At 32.2% G+C, this 18,546-nt stretch overlaps 2 protein-coding genes, 1 long non-coding RNA gene and 1 pseudogene across 7 annotated transcripts; 3 read left to right on the plus strand and 1 right to left on the minus strand.

The window, feature by feature from the left end:
- The first annotated feature begins 4,401 nt into the window (after positions 1-4,401).
- Positions 4,402-6,625, plus strand: LOC105638501 (protein EIN6 ENHANCER). Of its 3 annotated transcripts, none has more exons than XM_012222313.4 (5): positions 4,402-4,560; positions 4,650-4,721; positions 5,041-5,231; positions 5,414-5,481; positions 6,346-6,625. In XM_012222313.4, the coding sequence occupies exons 3-5, from the start codon at positions 5,057-5,059 to the stop codon at positions 6,475-6,477; spliced, it is 375 nt and encodes a 124-aa protein (XP_012077703.1). In that variant the 5' UTR covers positions 4,402-4,560; positions 4,650-4,721; positions 5,041-5,056; the 3' UTR covers positions 6,478-6,625. The 3 variants fall into 3 exon arrangements, with proteins under 3 accessions (XP_012077703.1, XP_012077713.1, XP_012077721.1); XM_012222323.4 differs by having other exon boundaries at positions 4,657-4,721; XM_012222331.4 differs by lacking the exon at positions 4,650-4,721.
- A 2,606-nt stretch (positions 6,626-9,231) lies between these two features.
- Positions 9,232-11,541, plus strand: EMB3143 (YCF54). Of its 2 annotated transcripts, XM_089726490.1 has the most exons (4): positions 9,232-9,605; positions 10,046-10,278; positions 11,043-11,229; positions 11,347-11,541. In XM_089726490.1, the coding sequence occupies exons 1-4, from the start codon at positions 9,360-9,362 to the stop codon at positions 11,359-11,361; spliced, it is 681 nt and encodes a 226-aa protein (XP_089582616.1). In that variant the 5' UTR covers positions 9,232-9,359; the 3' UTR covers positions 11,362-11,541. The 2 variants fall into 2 exon arrangements, with proteins under 2 accessions (XP_089582616.1, XP_089582617.1); XM_089726491.1 differs by having other exon boundaries at positions 11,043-11,541.
- An 86-nt stretch (positions 11,542-11,627) lies between these two features.
- Positions 11,628-13,853, minus strand: LOC149493911 (reticulon-like protein B5; annotated as a pseudogene). Its single transcript, XR_016322692.1, has 6 exons — positions 13,848-13,853; positions 13,541-13,716; positions 13,180-13,356; positions 12,949-13,090; positions 12,526-12,594; positions 11,628-12,047 (listed from the first exon to the last, which is right to left on the minus strand). The product of XR_016322692.1 is annotated as a reticulon-like protein B5 (transcript).
- A 1,148-nt stretch (positions 13,854-15,001) lies between these two features.
- On the plus strand, positions 15,002-15,938 carry LOC149493912 (uncharacterized). The gene is made up of 3 exons (XR_016322676.1): positions 15,002-15,445; positions 15,598-15,664; positions 15,799-15,938. It is a non-coding gene; the product is annotated as an uncharacterized LOC149493912 (long non-coding RNA).
- Positions 15,939-18,546: the final 2,608 nt, after the last annotated feature.

The following is an 18,546-nucleotide window of genomic DNA, read 5'->3' on the forward strand; positions in this document are numbered from 1 at the left end:
ACATATATAAAATTAAAAATTTTACAAACATTTTGAGACATGCAAAAAATGAATAACAAGCAAACAAAATTAGACGAAGGGACTATTATTTTATTTATTGCTTTGATGCAAAATATTTCTAAAGCACTAAATCATAAACCAAACTGCTTTATTATAGTTTGATTTCATTGATTAAAAAAAAAAATCAAAATGCAATTTATAGTTTAATTTTAAAAAAATTTGAAAAAATTATTAGCTAGTCCCTGATGTTTGACCAATTAATTAATTCGTCCTTATTATTTAGTAAAATTATTTAGGAGTCCCTCAAGTTCGCCTCCGTCTGCCTATTTGATCCCTACATCCATTTTCTGAGCTTTTTTCTGTTAAAATACTTCAAGACTGAGAGGGAAAAGAGAGAAAAATTTTTACAAAGACTTTCATTTCCTTTCGAGTTTTTACAACTTGTGCCATCTTCATCTCACATCAATCTTAGATTTATGGTGGTGGCAGGATCTAGAACTTGAGGAGATCAATCCTAAACTCATCACAAAACTGGTCTCCAGCCTCATCTTCCCCAATTGAGACTTGAATCAAGTGAATCGAAAGGAATTTCAGAGCTTGGTTTATCATGTTGCCTCCTCTCTATTCTTCAATCAATCGATTTTATGCTCGTTAAGGGTGCCACCGTTAGCTTCCTTTTGCTGGATTTATAAACCATTTTCACGAGTCGATAGAAACTCTCAACTACAATTTAACACTTTCTCTTCTCCGATAAAAAAAAAAAAAAAATCCCAGCCTTTGATTTTGCTTATTATTTGAGATTTTTTAGGTTTTGTTTATTGTAATATTATTGGAAGTGCTTAATTATAATTTGCGAGTTTTGAGGTTTTGTTTATTATAGTACTAGAACTGCTAAGCCCTAGGATGTTTGGGGCTGCAATAAGTAAAAGAAATTTTGTATTGAATTTTCCTTAATTCGGGCATGATATACTCTTTTTACACCTTTCTTTTTCCTTTTTATTTTTTGCTTTTTTTAAAAATTTTATTTTAATGCATTTAAAGTATTTAAAATTATAATCTAATTTTTATCTGCAACTTCAACTTCAAAATTCTTGGTTCCTTGTAATTGATTGTTTTTTTTTTTCACACATATTTCTGGAATATATTTTTGTCACGACCCGATTCCGTGGGCCGGACCGGCACTAGGGTCCAGGTAAGCTTAAGGCCCCCGAGGCCTGTAGTAAGCCTAAACTACTCAACTCAAGCATAGGACACTATTTAATAGGAATAGTAGGCCCATACAAGTTATGATGTAAATGTCACATAATTCGGCCCAATTTTAATTATTACATACAAGTTTAGTTTTGAGCCTAATCATAATCAATCACATTCATAATATGGCATACTGATTCACCTGCACCTAATAACACCACAAACCATATATAAGGTAACACTTACGGTAAGCCCATTTGAAAATACACGACCCTACAACTGCGGAGTTCAACAATAATTTGAAACTAGAGTAGTATATGAAATTAATAATACAATTCTCAACTTATAATAACAAAAGTTATAAGTTTACTTTTGTAGCTCCGCGAAGAAAATGACAGAGCTTCAGTTGGATCAGCAATTTCCTACTACCTGAGAAGTTCGGAGAGAAGGGGGGTGAGTTTTGCAACTCAGTGAATAATAATAAATAATACACACCACATACAGTCACGCAAAATGCACCCTAATATTTTAAAATGAGCATACTGCAGTCATTCATATGGCACAACACTAGCACCCACAAGTAATGTCACCTTCAAGTAATCAAGTAAGTGGAAATTAGTCAGTGGCACCACCTGAAACCCCAACGAGCCGTCCTCACACATGGCTCGCCCTCTCGTACATGTGCACCAAGGAGCCGATCCCTCATACGGCCAACTGGTCTAAGCCTTACTGACCAGTCCTCTCATTGTTTTTCCATTCTCTCTTTTCTTTTCCATATCAACAGGAGGCAACTCGGTGGTCTCCATCCAATCTAGATCGTCAAGTGCTCACAACAGGAGGCCACCCTGCGAGCTACAATCAAATCTAGATTGTCAGGTGCGCAACAACAAGAAGCCATCCTGTGAATCTCCATATAATCTAAATCATCAGGTGCACAAGGGGGCGCCGATTTCCCATTTTCCCGGCCAACGGTCAAGTATTATATCATAACCGGATCCATATCACAGACCGTCCTCACAAACCCCTGGTGGTCCACTTCATCCCAATTCCACACAAACAAGGCAACGTATAGCACAGCACAAGTAATCAAACAATGCTTTCAAAGTAATACACCAAATACATCCAAATGTACAATCATAAATATAATTATATAGTAACAGTGACATAATATATATTTAGGAAATAATTACTATGCAAATGCAATGTTGATATGCATTATTTATTATTACTCACAGTGAGGGAGAGCGAAGTCCTAGCTTTGATTCTGTCCTGGAGGAGCACTAGATGGACCTGGGCGATCTAAGCAAAGTAAGAATGACACAAAAAGAAATAATTATATCAGACAAAATATCTCCTTACCCTTCTAAGAATTTTATTTTATATTCTAAATTTTTCTACGTAATTTAATCTCGATATCTAATTTCTTTTCTGTACTAAAATTTTATCTTTCTATCTAGCTCTATTTTATTTGTTTTCGTTTGAATTATATTTTATTTCTTATTTTATTTTCTATTAAAATTTATTTTATTTTCTATCAAAATTTATTTTATTTTCTACCGAAATTTCGGCAACATCTCCCCTAAAAATTGGACTATCTACCTGTTAAAATATCAACAGTTTCACAAATATTCAATCCATACGGCCCATCCGTCGGGCAATTAATCAAACAACATTTTCCCATCCTCCTTAATCTCAACATCACCACACAATCCAATTTATACATTACAATAACATTATATCTTAATTAAATTAACAATAAAATTATAAAGCTATTAACTACTCACATTTACCAAATTAAATTAACTACATTAATTAACCACAAATAATAAGGTTAATTTAATTAACTAACATTACTACCATTAACTTAGCTAGATTAATTAATTACAAATAATAAAATTGATTTCATTACCTAGTATTAGTTAATTTAATTTAGTTTAATTAACTAATATTAACTTAATTAATTTAATTAACTATTATTTCATATCTAAATAACATTGACATTAACACAATTAATGTTAATTAATTAACTACTAACAACATTAACTAACACAATTAACTAAATAACATTAACACTATTAACGTTAATTAATTATGCTAGATCGAAATTTCTTACGCGAGTCGGGTAAAGAAGCAGTGACTGCCGGTGATCGAACTTGACTGGCAGTGGCGGAGAGAGGCGGAGAGAGGCGGAGAGAGGCGGCTGGCAGCGAGACGTGCAGCTGGAGCTGCTGCTATGGGCGCGCCAGACCTGACAGAGGGCCTGACTGCGCGATCTGTGGCGCTGCGTGAGCTAGGACAAGGCGGAACGAGCAACAGAGCTGCTCCGGTGACGAGCGGCAGTGAGAACGGCAGTGGCGCTCGACTGGAGCTGCTGGACAGTGGTGCGAATGCAGGTGCAGGGAAGAAGAAAGGGGAAGCAAAGAAAGAAAGAAAGAAAAGGAAAAGAAGAAGAAGAAGAAGAAGGAAAAGGAGGAGAAGGTGGCGGAGATGGTGTCGCCGGAGATCGGGAAGCGCAGGAAGAAAATGGGGAAGGGTAGTGAGGTGCGCTAGAAATAGAAAGAAAAGAAAATTCTAGATGGTTTGGGTCGAACCGGTTCGATTCAGTTCGGTTCGGCCCAAATCTTTGATTTTTAATTGGTTTATGGCTTTTTCAATCGGTTTTTGGTTCGGTTTCTCATGATAGTTGCACTAAAATATTAATATTAATTTTCAGGCTGTCGGTACATTAAATTTAATTGAAAAATCTTTGAAAATAAAAATTCGGGTTGTTTCAATTTTACTCCTTAAAATTTTCTTTTAATTTTATTTTTAAATTTTAACTAAATTAATAGAATAAGTAAATTTTTTGTGATTTTTTTAAATGAAATTTATAGAGAGAGAGAGAGACGGAAAGTGTATGCGAGGATAGAAATGAAGAGACAATGACTTAATTAGAAAAAGATACAATAGGGGTACTATTGTCTTTTTCAATGAAATTTAATGGAAAAAGAAGCACTTTTTTAAAAGAACGACTAAATAGGTATACGGTCCCAAACCTTTGGAACTGTCAGATAATTTTAATAAATAGCAGGGACAAGTTAATTAATTTGATCAAATATCAGAAATTAAATAATAATATTTTTTTTTAAATATAAGGATAAAGTAATTAATTCAAAATATATGCACGAAAATGTAATTTTTTCCTTCGAAATGTTTGTAATTAACAACTCGATGTCGTTTCAAAAGGACAGTAAAAATTCTCTCTCGCGCGCACCCGCAAACAACATCATTGGTCGGTTCTCTGTTTGACACGACCGGAGCACCTCATCTTCTGGGCAACGACTCTGCTGCCCGCTGTCACATTCATCTTCGGCGAATTTTTTTTAACCGGTAAGTTAGGCAACCTCTTCTTTCTTGTTGTTTATGATTTTTATTTCTTTTATTTTTTAGTAGTTGTAAGAATTAATTTAGGTTTTCAGTTTCTAGGATTTCGTAGAGGATTTGGGGTTTTTCTGCGTTTATCGAATTTGTGACTAACTTGAACGCACAAGGTAAGTTTTCATTAAGTTAATTACCATGCATAACTAGGGTTTTGTTTGAACTGCTTGAAACTTAAACCTCCAACATTTCCAAGTTACCCAATTCTGTTCCTCTTCCTTGTTCTTCTCGTCCTCCTCTGTTATTTCAATGATTTATGGGTTTGAATTTTGAATTTCATCAAGTACATTTCGTGGTATTCTATCTTTTAATTCTTTCTGCACAAATTTGATAAAAGAAAACTTCAATTAGGTTTTTTATTTTAATTTAGATTTGATTAAATTTTCTTGGTTGAATTAATGGGTGGGTTCTTTATTTTTATGCTATGGGTAGCGTCAACCAAGAGAAGATGGAACCAGAGGTTATTAAGGCAGAGCTAGTGTTGCCCACGCATTTGAGCTTCAAGAGGATTCAAATGTATGAGAAGTATCCAAAAGGTCAAGCAAGAGGTCGCCATTGGAAACATCTGAAACAAATTCTTCAGGCTGAGAATTTCCAAAACTATCCTCCCGATGAACCCAATTGTAAACTTAGCACAACCAACTTGACTCATTTTAAATTCTGTTAATTTAATTTTTCCATGTAATCTTAGCACAACCCGATAATGATAAATGCTTTACATTTTAGCATTTGATAGTTTTCTTGGTACTAGGTATTAACTCAATTCTGCTTTAAATTAATTTTTATTTGTGTATGTACGTTGCAGATGTTAATATTGAGTCTCCACCCTCAATGCATCCATGCAAGAGAATCTGTGATATAACTGGATATGAGGTATGTGTTTGTTTATTGAGAAGCTGCATTTCAAGTCAGATTTATTCAGGTATTATTTATGGCTCACCGCTTACCCATGAATGATACACCAAATCTGTGATTTTTCACTGGTTTTGACACTTTCTATGGGTCAAATGAAATCCGCCGCTGATGAAAGCTTAGTGAATCACTAACAGGTCTCACAAGTGAGTTCAAATTGCGCTGCTAATCCAGTTCTAAAGACTAGAGGAATAACTCTCATTCTTTCACTACCAACTTTTTAGGTTATGGTTGTCCATTAGTAGTGTATTGGTCTGTTGATTTTATAAACCTTCTATCACAGAAGAAAAACCATGTCCTAATCTGCTTTTCAGGCTAGAGGAAGTAGTATTGCTGTATACTGGTGTTTCAATGGCAATTTCTGTTTTATGGTGTGGTCTATTAGTTTAGTATTGTCTTGTTGATTAATGTTATTGTTCTAATATTTTAACATAATTTCTTTACGACTTAATTGACAATGACAGTTTTGACATCAAGGATATTTCATTGAGGTTCAACAACTGGTGTATACATGTTGAGCATTAAACAGTTGGGAACAAGAAACTAATAGGGATAGGGCAAAGAACTTAGATCTTTATTACTAAGTCTAACTTTCCAAAATATTTGAAGAATACAGCAGAAACTCTTAGGATATCCTAGAATCATCATTTCACTTCTCATCTTATGTTGGAAGGCTTGTGTTGCTTGAGTTGTGGTTAAATATCTTCAGATTGAGCTCAATGCATTTAATTTCAGCTGCTGCCTTGTACTTCATGTAACCGATTTGTTTATTTAGTCTAAATTATATTTGTTCCTGCATATTGTCATTATATTGCTATTTTGCAGGCACCTTACTTAGATCCAAGGACCAAACTCAGTTATGCGAGCGCCGATGTCTTCAAGCTTGTAAGATCGCTTCCAAATGAGTATGTGCAAAGGTATCTGGCACTGAGAAATGCAGCAGTTGTTCTGAAATGATGTGTATGATTTGATTCTGTTTTTGCTTTGTAATACATAACAGTGAAATATGAGAGTAAGATGTCCTCTAGTTGGTTGTCTAGATTTGTACTGGGTTTGGTTAGATTGTGTAATTTTGTTAGATTGTTCCTTTTTTCTTCACCATCAATTTATACATGTGCAAACTGGATAAAAACCACGTAAGAATTGAAGAAGAGAGATGTGAGACGAAGTATTTAGGCAAACTTGAAATAATCGTGTGCAAACTGACAAAAAAAAAAAAAAAAAAAAAAATACAAGCCGGGATTTATCATTTTCAAATGACTGCGAATTATCCTCTTTTGATTCTACAAAATCTCTCATTTGTTTTAGTTTTTTTTGTTAAATGATAATGGTATCTGCTTTAATATTCTTACATATTTGCTTGGCCAAATGACAAATTTTTCGTTTGTCCTTTTTTTAGTCTTCATTTTTGTTTTTAGTTTTATTTGTATGGATGATGCATTTTATAGCCTGTGTTGCACGGAAATGGAAATGCGGAAGCGTGAAAACGGGGAAAAGGGTTATGAAAAATATAACGGGGAAAAGGGTTATGAAAAATATAAGGTTATATTTATAGATATCAAGAATAAGTAGTTCAATCGACATTTCATCGTATCCAAAATAATTACAAGTTCCATACTAATAAAAAATACATGTTTTGTGAATTTATATTTATTTAAATTAGAGAAATGAGCTTCTATGGAAACCTGAAATGATGAGTTTTTACACAATCCAAATTGGTAAAAACACTTATTGTCGAGAGAATTCGAATTCGAAACTTTTCACTCTTTACGAAAGTAAAAAAACTAATTAGATCACAAGTGTTTTTTTTTTTTTTTTTTTTTCAATTGGTCGAAAGACCGAATGAATATAAACAATTTACTATCATATGTGGTCATATGTTAAAATATCGTAAATTTCTGTATTCGATTTAAGTTTTGTAGGCAATATTTAAAAGGAATTTTTATATGATTGTCATACATTAATATCATATATTTTTAGGCTCAATGCACTAAATTTCATCAATTTATTTTTCATAGAAAAAGTCTATTTTTCAATATATAATTAAATTTATTAAATAATTTATTTAACCTATTAAACACCTTAATTTATAAAATTAAATCGACTAAATATTTATTAGATAATTAAAAATATATGAAAATTATTATTGAAAATATTGTATTAACTGCCTTAGAAATTGTTATTTGTAATGTAAAGAGATGTGAGTTTATAACAAAAAGTGAAGAGCGTTACAAATTCGTTTTAATCTTTAAAATGATTAAAATTGAGGGATAAAATGATGTATTCGGTGTGTATATATATATATATATATATATATATATAAAATCCTGAACCAAATAAAATTCTTACAAATCTGACTTGACACTCTCTCTATCCAGAATTTCTATTTCTTTTTTTTTCACAAAATTTTGAGTTTTCTAGCTTATTTTTTGAAATTTTTGATTGGATAATTATTTTAAATGTTTTTATAATAATAATTAATCAATATATATCTAGAGATAATTATCACTTTAAAGAAATTTTGATCTGATCGGATGTTTTAAAAATAATAATAACTAGATAATTATTATTTAAAAAATTTATAATTACTAATTAAAAATAAATTCTTTGCTTGGATCTTTTGCAGCTATTACCAATAAAATTGAAGCTTCCCCATTGAATTTATGTATTTTTTAATATTTTTCTACATGTTGCAGTATAATTTCAGGTGAGCTGCGGCTGAACCTCGACCACTACTTCCAGCGCTGCTGTAGTGCTTCTTCTTCTTCTTCTTCTTCTGGTAATGGCCAATGGGTTCTTATTTTGTCTATTTCAAATAATTGATTGTATACCTCAATTTTAATATTTTCAAATCCTGCACTAATGATATACAGAATCCGAGTGTATCTATATATGTTTCTGAGTTTCAGGATTGATTCAGAACGGAATTGCAATTTGTCATCGAATCGAAGGATCTGACTATCACTGCGAGTTGTGCAGGATAAGACAGATATTATCTTCTCTCATGATTTGCTACGAAGGATCTGAATTGCTTATTTCTAAAATGGGAATTTTAAAAATTATAGATTTAAAAATCAAACATTTCTTATTAATTATGATTAATTTTGATCTTTTTGTTTCGAGATATATATACTTACTTACTTAATATTAATTTACTCAATTGGTATAATTATTATTGATATTGGATTAAATTATATTTTTATCCTTTTGTTTCAATAACCAATAAAAAATATATTATACTTTACCTTTAATTCTTAGAATCCTTAATGGAATTTCGAAATAAAAATATAATTATAAATCTATAATTACAAAAAAAAATAAAAAAGCTAAAAAATTCGCATTAAGTTCAATATTGTTAAACCAAAACTCATTGAAAATTTACCAAAAAAAAAAAAAAAAAAAAAAAAAGATGCCTCACATGCAGTTACATACATTCGTTTTGTTTAATGAATGAATTTATTACATCTCTAGCTACAACTTATGTTTTTATCAGATTAAACCGGATCAACTGCCACTACATCCACTACATAATTTAATTGATCTGATAGTCCGGTCCGATTTAAAAAATTAATAAAATCTTTTTCTTTTTTTTTTTTATTGTGACTGTAATTTTTTTCCTTTCCACTGGTTTTGTCAAACATTGCACTGCTTAAAATGCAGTTTTCTCCTAATAAATAAAATAATTATTAAAATTATAAATACACAGCGGGTGTACAGATAAACTAGATAAGGTTATCAACTGCTTCTGCAATCTATCTTTAGATTGTCTCTGCTCTGCTTGTAGCAGAAGAACAAAAAGATAAACTCTTCTCTTTAGAAGAATCAGAAGAAAGAAGAAAATGTTAAGTCTTGCAGTGGGTTCTTCAGCAGCAGCCACCATGGCCAAGCTTTCCACGAATTGCAGCTATGGCAAAGCCTTATTGGCTCAAAATCCAACCACAACCACACAATTTGGGTTCAATGGATCCCAACCACCTTCGCATCTCTTCATCTCCACCACCAGACCCATTTCCTCTTTTAAGACTGCTGTTGCTGCTGTCGAGTCTAATGAGCTCGGTTCCTCTTCCCCTAATCCTCCTGACAAGGTTTTCTTCTTTCTTTGCGTTTCTTTGCGTTTCACATAAAAGACAATCTATTTCTTGTGAATTCCTATCTAGGCCTTGTTTGGTTTATGGTATGTAATAGGATGGGAGTAGAGTAATTGTTTTTAGCTTTGTCTCAAATTTGCTGTTGAACAATTATTCCATGGAATCATAATTTTATACTTTCAAGTTCTAATTCAAGTTATAAATGTGTAATAATTTTCCATTTGTAATTAATGTTTTCAAAATCTATGCAGCACTGATGTTATAAAAGAGTGAAGAAAGTTATTCCATTCTATGGAATTGCTATTCTATTCCTTTTTTCTACTTGTTCCGTGAACCGAATGAGTCCTTGGTTTATCAAGGTCTTAATTATGATTCCTCTAAGAATATACACCTTCACCTGAAGCTGTCCAATTTCACTTACTCGTTTTATAATGCAGAAACAACCCAACAAGTATTATTTCGTTGTTGCAAATGCAAAATTCATGCTGGATGAAGAGGAACACTTTCAGGAACTCATGTTTGAGCGTCTTCGTTATTATGGAGAGCGAAACAAAGAGCAGGACTTCTGGCTTGTGATTGAGCCTAAGTTCCTTGATAAATTCCCTAACATTACCAATAGGTTGAAGAGACCTGCTGTTGCTCTAGTCTCCACTAATGGTCCATGGATCACGTAAGAACAATACTGACAACTTTTCTGATTGCAATTTCTTGTTTGCTTTTCTTTTGCATTTGATGTCTATTCTCAACTACAAAATATGACGTTTTTAATCAAAACTGGTGGAAATTTGAAAATGCTTGCTAGTTGCTAGGACTTCTTGGAGCATAACTGGCACTTGACATTCTGTCAAACTGCAGAAATTAGATTCGAGCTTGTTCAACTTTGGCATAACTATAACCTGTGACCTGTCCATTATGTCAAATTATGAGCTTGTTCAGAATTCTAGAATGCCTAAGCCTACCAAAATTTCTTGGTGTTGTTTTTGTTACCTAAGACTTCAAGTAATATTTTCACAAACAATTTGGAGATAATGACTCATTTTTGTGTTTTCATTAAATTTGAATGATCTATGTTGTGGTCATTTTATTCTGCTAGTAAAGTAGCAACATCAGTCAAGTGGTAATGCTTGTAAAATAAGCTGTTGAATCACTTATGCTTATGGGTCTAGTTTGAGCAAGCATGCCTTGCCTCCTGTAGTCTTAAACCTGAGAGCCCTTTTCTTACAATCAATTGAGACACCAGGGAATTGTGTGCTTTTCTTTTCTTCTCCCTCTCAACCTTTGAGATTTGCATTGAGAAGTTTGCTATATCAAATATCAAATGTGCTCAAAGTTATGTACATTGCACCATGAACAAAAATCTAGATGTGTGCATTTATATATATATTGTTTTTCTTGCGCCTTAAATCTTTTCCTCGTCATTGTGTTGCCTGACAGGTTTATGAAATTAAGATTGGACCGGGTTTTATCTGATAGCTACGAAGCTGACACCTTGGAAGAAGCATTAGCTTCCAATCCTACCACTCTAGAGTTTGAGAAGCCAGAAAAATGGGTAGCACCATATAAAAAGTATGAATTTGGATGGTGGGAACCCTTCTTACCTGCTCAATCCAAAGAATCAAAAGTATAGAGCACTCCCTTTTTAACCTTGACTAGTTTTTTTTTTATCCCCTTCTCTCACTCTCTCCCTTTCTGGTTTTCTAAATTTTTTTGTGACTAAGGAATTTTTCTAATGTACTAGTTACTGGTAGTCTAAGTAGCTGCGATCAGCATATGACGATGAGGAGCTGTGATGATTGCTGCAAAGGTTTCGTAATTTAGCTCCTATGATTTCTAGTCTAAGTGGCTCCTCTTATGTTTATGGAAATCTGATATACCATATTTGTGCAATCTCAACCCTTGATTTAACAGTGAATGGTAGAGAATTTATTGGAAAGATTTTTATTTTTGTGAAGTGGCTGGTATTTATTAAATATAGAAATCTCAACCATTCATTTTGAATTCAATAGCTGAGACTTGAGATTGCACAAACATTAGAGGACCTTAATCCCAATTTTTTTTAAAAAATCTTGTCTGCACAAATCCAGGAAGAAGAAACAGTGCATCTTCTTAAATTACTCTTAGTAGGCATTAACATCTGCTTCTTACATAGATGATAGTGGGATGGTACTAGTCTTTGCAAATTACTCTTCCATGAATATCTAAATTGATCTCTTACAGATTGTAAAACGGATAGAGATCTACTAATCTAATTGTGCTTCAACTTGTTCTTCTTATTAATGCTTGTGATCTTTCTGAGTCAGTATTGGAAGTTTTTGGATAAACTTTTCATCCAACACAGCATACTGCTTTTTATTTCAATCCATGCCTTCTCCGCATATGTATCAACATCATCTTCATGCTTCTCATATAGCATTGGCAGTGTCAACAGCATCACAAACACTGCACAATTCATGCTAAATTATATCAGATGGAGATTTCTTGTCAGAGTTTGATTAGAATGACAGTGGATATTAGTGTTCAAGTATAATCAATTAACAGTTCCTTTTCTTTCATTATGGAGGAAAAAGAGAAATATCCCAGTTGATTTCTGGAAAAATTTGCCAAGATAACTAACTAAATATTAGATCAGATGATAACAAACGACTCTCTTATCCAAGACTGATAATGTTGCTTTTGCAGGCTAAGATTCAATGAGTTTTAATCCCTATATTAAGAAAGGCCTCAACTTTGAACGTGCTAAACTAGATTGTTCTATAGGAATGAGATTTAGTGATTCAATTTTAGGAAGATATTCATCCTTACTCCTGGTATCATGCAAAACAAGAATATAATTAGGAAAAGAATCTGAAGGACCTAATTTTGCATGGATTTAGCATAAACAAGAAGGCATTAGAAATAAATCAATAAAAGAACTGACCCAAGTAAAAGAGGGTCAAAAACTGAACCAGTTTCCAACAATAGATATGATCCACAACACACCAATCACCTGAAAATGTAAGGAAAAACAAATCCCATGTTAGTCAGAGTCACAGTTACAAAAAGGAACAATGGCTGTAGCAAGTCCCAAATTAGTACTTTTTTTTGCGAAAAAAAACACATTGGAGATACCAACTTCTTATTGTTAATGAAACTTATTCATGTATTCTTTGAAACTATTCTCTTTTGGTTAATTGAAGTCTATGATATGAACTCACAAGCTTATAATCTTAAAGATAACTCCAGTGCCACATAACTCAAGCTCATTGGTTCTGGAATTATACTTTTAAAACATTTTTTTTTTCACATAATTAAAGTATATTAATAAAATGATTAGGGGGAGGGAACGTAAAGGTCATTATACCGATAAAAATTTCTTCAAATCCTTTCCAGATGCTATATTTCTAAGGGTTGTAATTGCCATGTTAAGTTCACTTCTGAGCCCAAGAAGAATAGTAACAAACAGTTCTTCTGGCACAGTAATTTTGGGGAATTCTGGAGGTGACCTGTCTCATAAAACAAGAAATATGTTGTTATTAAGCAGAAAGCAGAAAATGATTGTAGGTCAGGTGTTTGATGAAAATACATTACTCACATATTGGCGAAGGAGGCTAAATTGACCAAAGAAAGAGCAGTGCAAAAGCGAGAATGAGAGAATGGCAAATAAAAGTAGCAAATGGTAACCCACACACTCAAACAGAAGCCATATACGGTGGCTGCAGAAAATACAGAGGCTGAAGCTTGCTTGTTCTCCACAGCATTACATCAGCATCTGAAACAGGAAAAACCATACACGTACAAAATTTTAGGTCTTGTTTGGTTCACGAAACAACATGGGATAAGCAGAGAATAGAACAATATTCCGAATTCAAACATGAATCACCATTCCATAGAATAGTAATCATCGTTTAAAAGCCTTTTTAAAGTATTATTATATAAGGTATATAATATATTACATTTCCCGCCTCCAAGGACCAAATGGAGAGGCTTCTGGCGGCCGAAGAGGCGGTTCTTGCGAGCAGAATGCATTTTAGCGTGGGCATCAATCTCAGAACTCAGAATCTGAAGAGGAAGAGGAAGAAGAAGAAGAAGAAGAGTGTTTGTCATTTTCCACGTTGACGCTTCTCAATTTCTGGTGATTCCCCCATTGTTTGATCGAGGTATGGATAATGGAATAATCAGATCCAAATATTGTTTTGATCGTCTCTTTCTTTCTCTTTGTTTGGTTTCTGTTATGAAATATTCGAATGATCGCCTATTTACTCCCATGAAATTCGCTAATTTTTACCCATTCATTTTTTTTTCTGATTTGAATTGCAAATTGCAAAACAAAAATGGAAATGGCCAGGCCACACAAAACTATCTGGGGGTGTTACATGCTTGGATATATTAAATTTTTTTTTTTTGAATTTTAATAATAAAAGAAAATTTGCTGATAAGAAAAAAAAGTCCTCTCATAATACACAAATTTGGAGTTTTCATAATTGAAAGATGAATGATATTTCCTTATTTTCATTTGAAAAGTTTAAATTTTAATTTGGGTGATATAATTTAATTTTGTTAATTTCATATTTTAGAACTTAAAGTTAATAATTTTTTTTAAAAAAAACCGAAATATTAAATTATGTTAAAGGTGGTTCGATTTTATAAGAAATCAATTCACTTATACAATCTAAATACTGCAACCCAAAATATACGTTCACGAGTTTTTGACCGGCTAAAACGCCAAACGGTATTTTTATAGAGTGTGGTAACACAACATTTGAACTAGCTTTTAGATGTTAAGCTAACAATTTTATAAAAAGTTAACTTATATAACGTTTAACTTTTAGCGTTGCATGAAAAACTATTTTAATAATCAATCGCTAAATACTACTAAAATAACTAATAACTATCAAAATAATTAATTTTATTGAATAGACCTAGAAATCAAATCCAAAACCTTGGAGCTTAAGTATTAATTTTAACAGTTTAATATACATAAATATTCTCAATTATACGAATTATTATAATTGCAGTCTTAATTTAAATTTCTTTACAATCACACTTTAAAATGAAATTTAATTAGTTTTTAAACTTTAAAATAAAATTTAAGTTAGGGTTACTATTAAAAAAAAAATAAATGTTTGAGGGAATCATAGTTGAGTTTGGTTAAAAAATTAAAACGGCACCGCTTTCATTAAAACAAAATCCCTAAAGTTTCTCTTATCTCCTCTCACTCTCTCGCTTACAATTTGTTTTGGTTTTCTGATTTTAAAAAGGAAAAATTACTATTTCATTTCTGAGGTTTGTCCAAATTAATAACTTCGGACATTTTCGTTAAACATTTTTACGTTTGCTTTTGTCTAAGGATACAGTCTTTTCGTTTAAAAAAATGTTGAATTTCCGTTAATTTATATGAAAAAGACTAAAAACAAACATACCGTGGGACCCACGAATAACAAAAACTCATATTTAAAAAACCCCAAATTCTCTTCCCGTCGCAGAAGCAACGATCTCCCTCTCATCCCCTCCGGTTAATTTTCCGACCTCTCAACGGTCGGCGAAAGATGGCTACTAAACCTTCAGGCGCTGGTAATCACGTCATCGGCCTTTCTTTCACGGGTCGAAGCCTTTACAACGCCAATCGAGGCTCTCCTTCTTACAGCGCCGCCATGCCTTCCCGATCTACTTCCGTCGAGTTCCAGTGGACGTGAGTGACAGTGGAAAGGATGCTGAGACCTGAGAGGGACCCCGCCGACACTGCCTTATATGGCCCTTCGGAGACGTACGCGGCCCCAACAGCGAATGATATTCGAGATACCATATATGATCTGCGTCACCGTCGGACTCTGGTTTTGCGACAATCGGAGGCGGACAAGGTAGTGGTCCGGTATTTATTATTTTGAAAATTACAAACTACTTATCAATTAATTCTAGTGATTTCTTTTTCATTTGTTTTTTCAGCAATGGCTTTTGGGCAATTTATGTAATAGCCAGTAGTTTCATGGTGGTTTTTCTGTTGTGTTTTCAGTTTCTATTTGGTGGGTCTGGAAATTGCAATAGCGCAAATGCATTGAAGTTGAACCCCAAAGATAACTGTAACTAGACATTCTCCTCTTTTTTCAGCTATTATTAATTGGTTTCTTGTTTTTCTGTGCTTTTTTTCCTTTTTTTTTTCTTTTTCTTTTTTTACATACAAGAAAATGTTGATTCAAGAATCCAAAATTTGCAGTAGAAGGAAGATGCAGATTGTTGTGATGAATTATGGTGGTTTTGTTAGAAGCACTGACGGATTGCAATCTCTAGTTCTATACTCTGTTGATTCATTAGTTATGTGGCTGCAATGTTGCCTTTGAAATTGATAAGCTTTCCTATTTAGCATTGGTTTTGTACTTTACTTCTGAACCAGCAAGGAAGAAGCGAAAAAGAATATGTATGCACGTTGTTTTTGTGGGTTCACAATACGGGTTTTTTTGGTCTTTTCATGTAAAATTAACGGGAAATCAGCTCTCTTTAGACAGAATGACACGGAAGCAAAACCAGGGAGTTTAAATAACTTGATCAAAATATATGGATGAAGTTATTATTTTTGTCAAAATTCAAGGATAGAATAGTAATTTTCCTTTTAAAAACTGATTGAAAATCAACCGCTGATAATTCAAATATAAATCAGTTCAAAAAAAAAGAGAATTCAATCTAAAAATTAAAAAAATAATAAACTCACGCTAGCTGTATAAGATTGAGGCTCGTGTGAAATTATTATTGCTAACAAGTAACAACAGATTTTGTATGAAAATTAGGAATAGTATGGTGAGCCCATCAGAACAGTACTACAAAAATCTAAAGTTGATTTTGTCAACCATATGAAATATATAAAAAATATTAATAATAATATTATAAATTAATTGATTATAAAAAATTCTTCCTACTTTTTAATCCAAAATCAATTGATAATTGCTATCAAAATAGCTTAAAACTGATAAAATAATATAAAAAAGCATTATAATATAAGTTTTTATAAATAAAATTGTAGTATTTTCACGTGGGGATAAAAGTAGGACGAGGAGTCGTGAAAAGAATAGGTTTAAAATTACCATCAATTCCTTTTTCAAATCATGCTGCAGTTATACGAGCCCTTCCCGCGTGCCATAAATGACCTACAATAGGAAGAATAGATATATTTATGGTACTTGTTTGTTTCAATCTTGGATAGGGATGGAAGGGTATTTATTCCTTTTTAATCTATTTAATGAATAAAATAGTTATAAATTGATCTATGATGAATATGAATGTGAAATCACTAACCGTACTAGATACAAGTAAGATGCAGAGTATAAGACTCTAGGTATCCATGTATTAAACGGTTTTGGTTAATGAGATAGTTTTAAATTTGCGGATACTCTACTCATTTAAGGGATTGCTTTAAATATATTAGACAAAAAATATAGTAAAATTTAAATTGATTCAGATACATGTACTTTGATGAGTATTTAAACAGGTTAGGGACAAATGCATGTATGGTATTTCAAAATTCATAGGAATCCACGCTGCTTTCATTCCTATTCCCATATATTATGCGGTTTAATGCGTATAAATTATTTATTATAATGTAGAGCTACATATTTAAAGTTATTTTAAAATTCTTATATGGCTTAAAAAGTAGTAATAAGATTATACAGTAACTTATAAAAGTTATTTTCAACTACTCTCAATTTATTTTTTTTTTCTAATTTTTTAAATAAATTTTAAATCTTTTTATTAAATTGTTTTAGTAACAGAGTTGAAGAAGAATAAACTACAAATTTCGGCATGAACTCGATAATGATTTCAAATCTTCTGATAGGTCTGCGGAAAAAACCATCTCACCGCTAGAGTTGAACAGTTAGAGTGTTGGAATTTATGGGTTGTTAGATGGAAGTAAAATATAAAAAGAATGTAAAATAGATGGTGAAAATAACTTGTAATTTTCAAAATCTCATGTTTGGTTTGGATGAAAACGTTAAGGATTATGTAAAATAAATTTATTTTTACATTTTTTTAGCCTAATTTTCACTTTATTTTAAAAGAAAAGTGAATAGTGTCATTTATACACTTATTTTACTTCCTCCTCCTCCCCCAAACACAGCATTAAGAACCAGGAAACTATTAAAGAAACTATGAGCTGAAACGATGAATGGAATTAATAAGTACTAGTATATTTTAAAGCCAAAGACGAGACGATGTGCATTTGTTTAAAGAATTAGCGGAAACTGCGATTTTAGTAATAATTAAGATTAGATGGTAGAGGTATTGATTTTGGTGGGCCTGGTGGTAGAAATAGGTGGCTGCAAATAATTGAGGCGGTGGTGGCGGCAATTACTCATGGTGGAACATAGCAGTGTTACAGCGATTTTATTTCGTTAAACGAGTTTATAGCTGACGTGATAGAGTGAATCTATTTAAAAATTTCACAGTATAGTTAATCAATTGTTATTAATATATTCATTATTTGAAATTCACTATCTTCTGTTATTTAATTATTGCTGTTATTACTATTTTGCTACTATTATGAATATTTGTTGAAAAATTACGTAAAAAAACAAATCCATTTGATCTTGAGTTATTATTTGCATATAGACATTATTTTATGATGATATTTTAATGATTGTTTTGAAATTACTAGTCGATAGGAATAATCATTAAGAATTATTGAACCGTTACTTGGATTAATATAAAGTAATACTCGGTTAAGGATCCTTCTTCTGTTAGAATAGAAATTCAACAACAATCTCAAATTCTTAATATTCATTCTACCCCTATCACTAACTATAATTACCGAGAGTTGAGGTCGCACACCACCCGATCAATACTTTATTAGTGTGATTGAGAAATTTTTAAAAATACCAATATCACCGCAACAATACGATAGAGTCAGTTATTGGCAATAATAATACCAAAAAAAAAAGCATATATATATATAATTTACTACAGAGTATTCTTA

This window comes from Jatropha curcas, chromosome 9 (assembly GCF_041381405.1).
Source record: "Jatropha curcas cultivar XTBG-Jc1 chromosome 9, XTBG_Jcur_1.0, whole genome shotgun sequence".
In the NCBI taxonomy this organism is placed as follows: Eukaryota; Viridiplantae; Streptophyta; class Magnoliopsida; order Malpighiales; family Euphorbiaceae; genus Jatropha; species Jatropha curcas.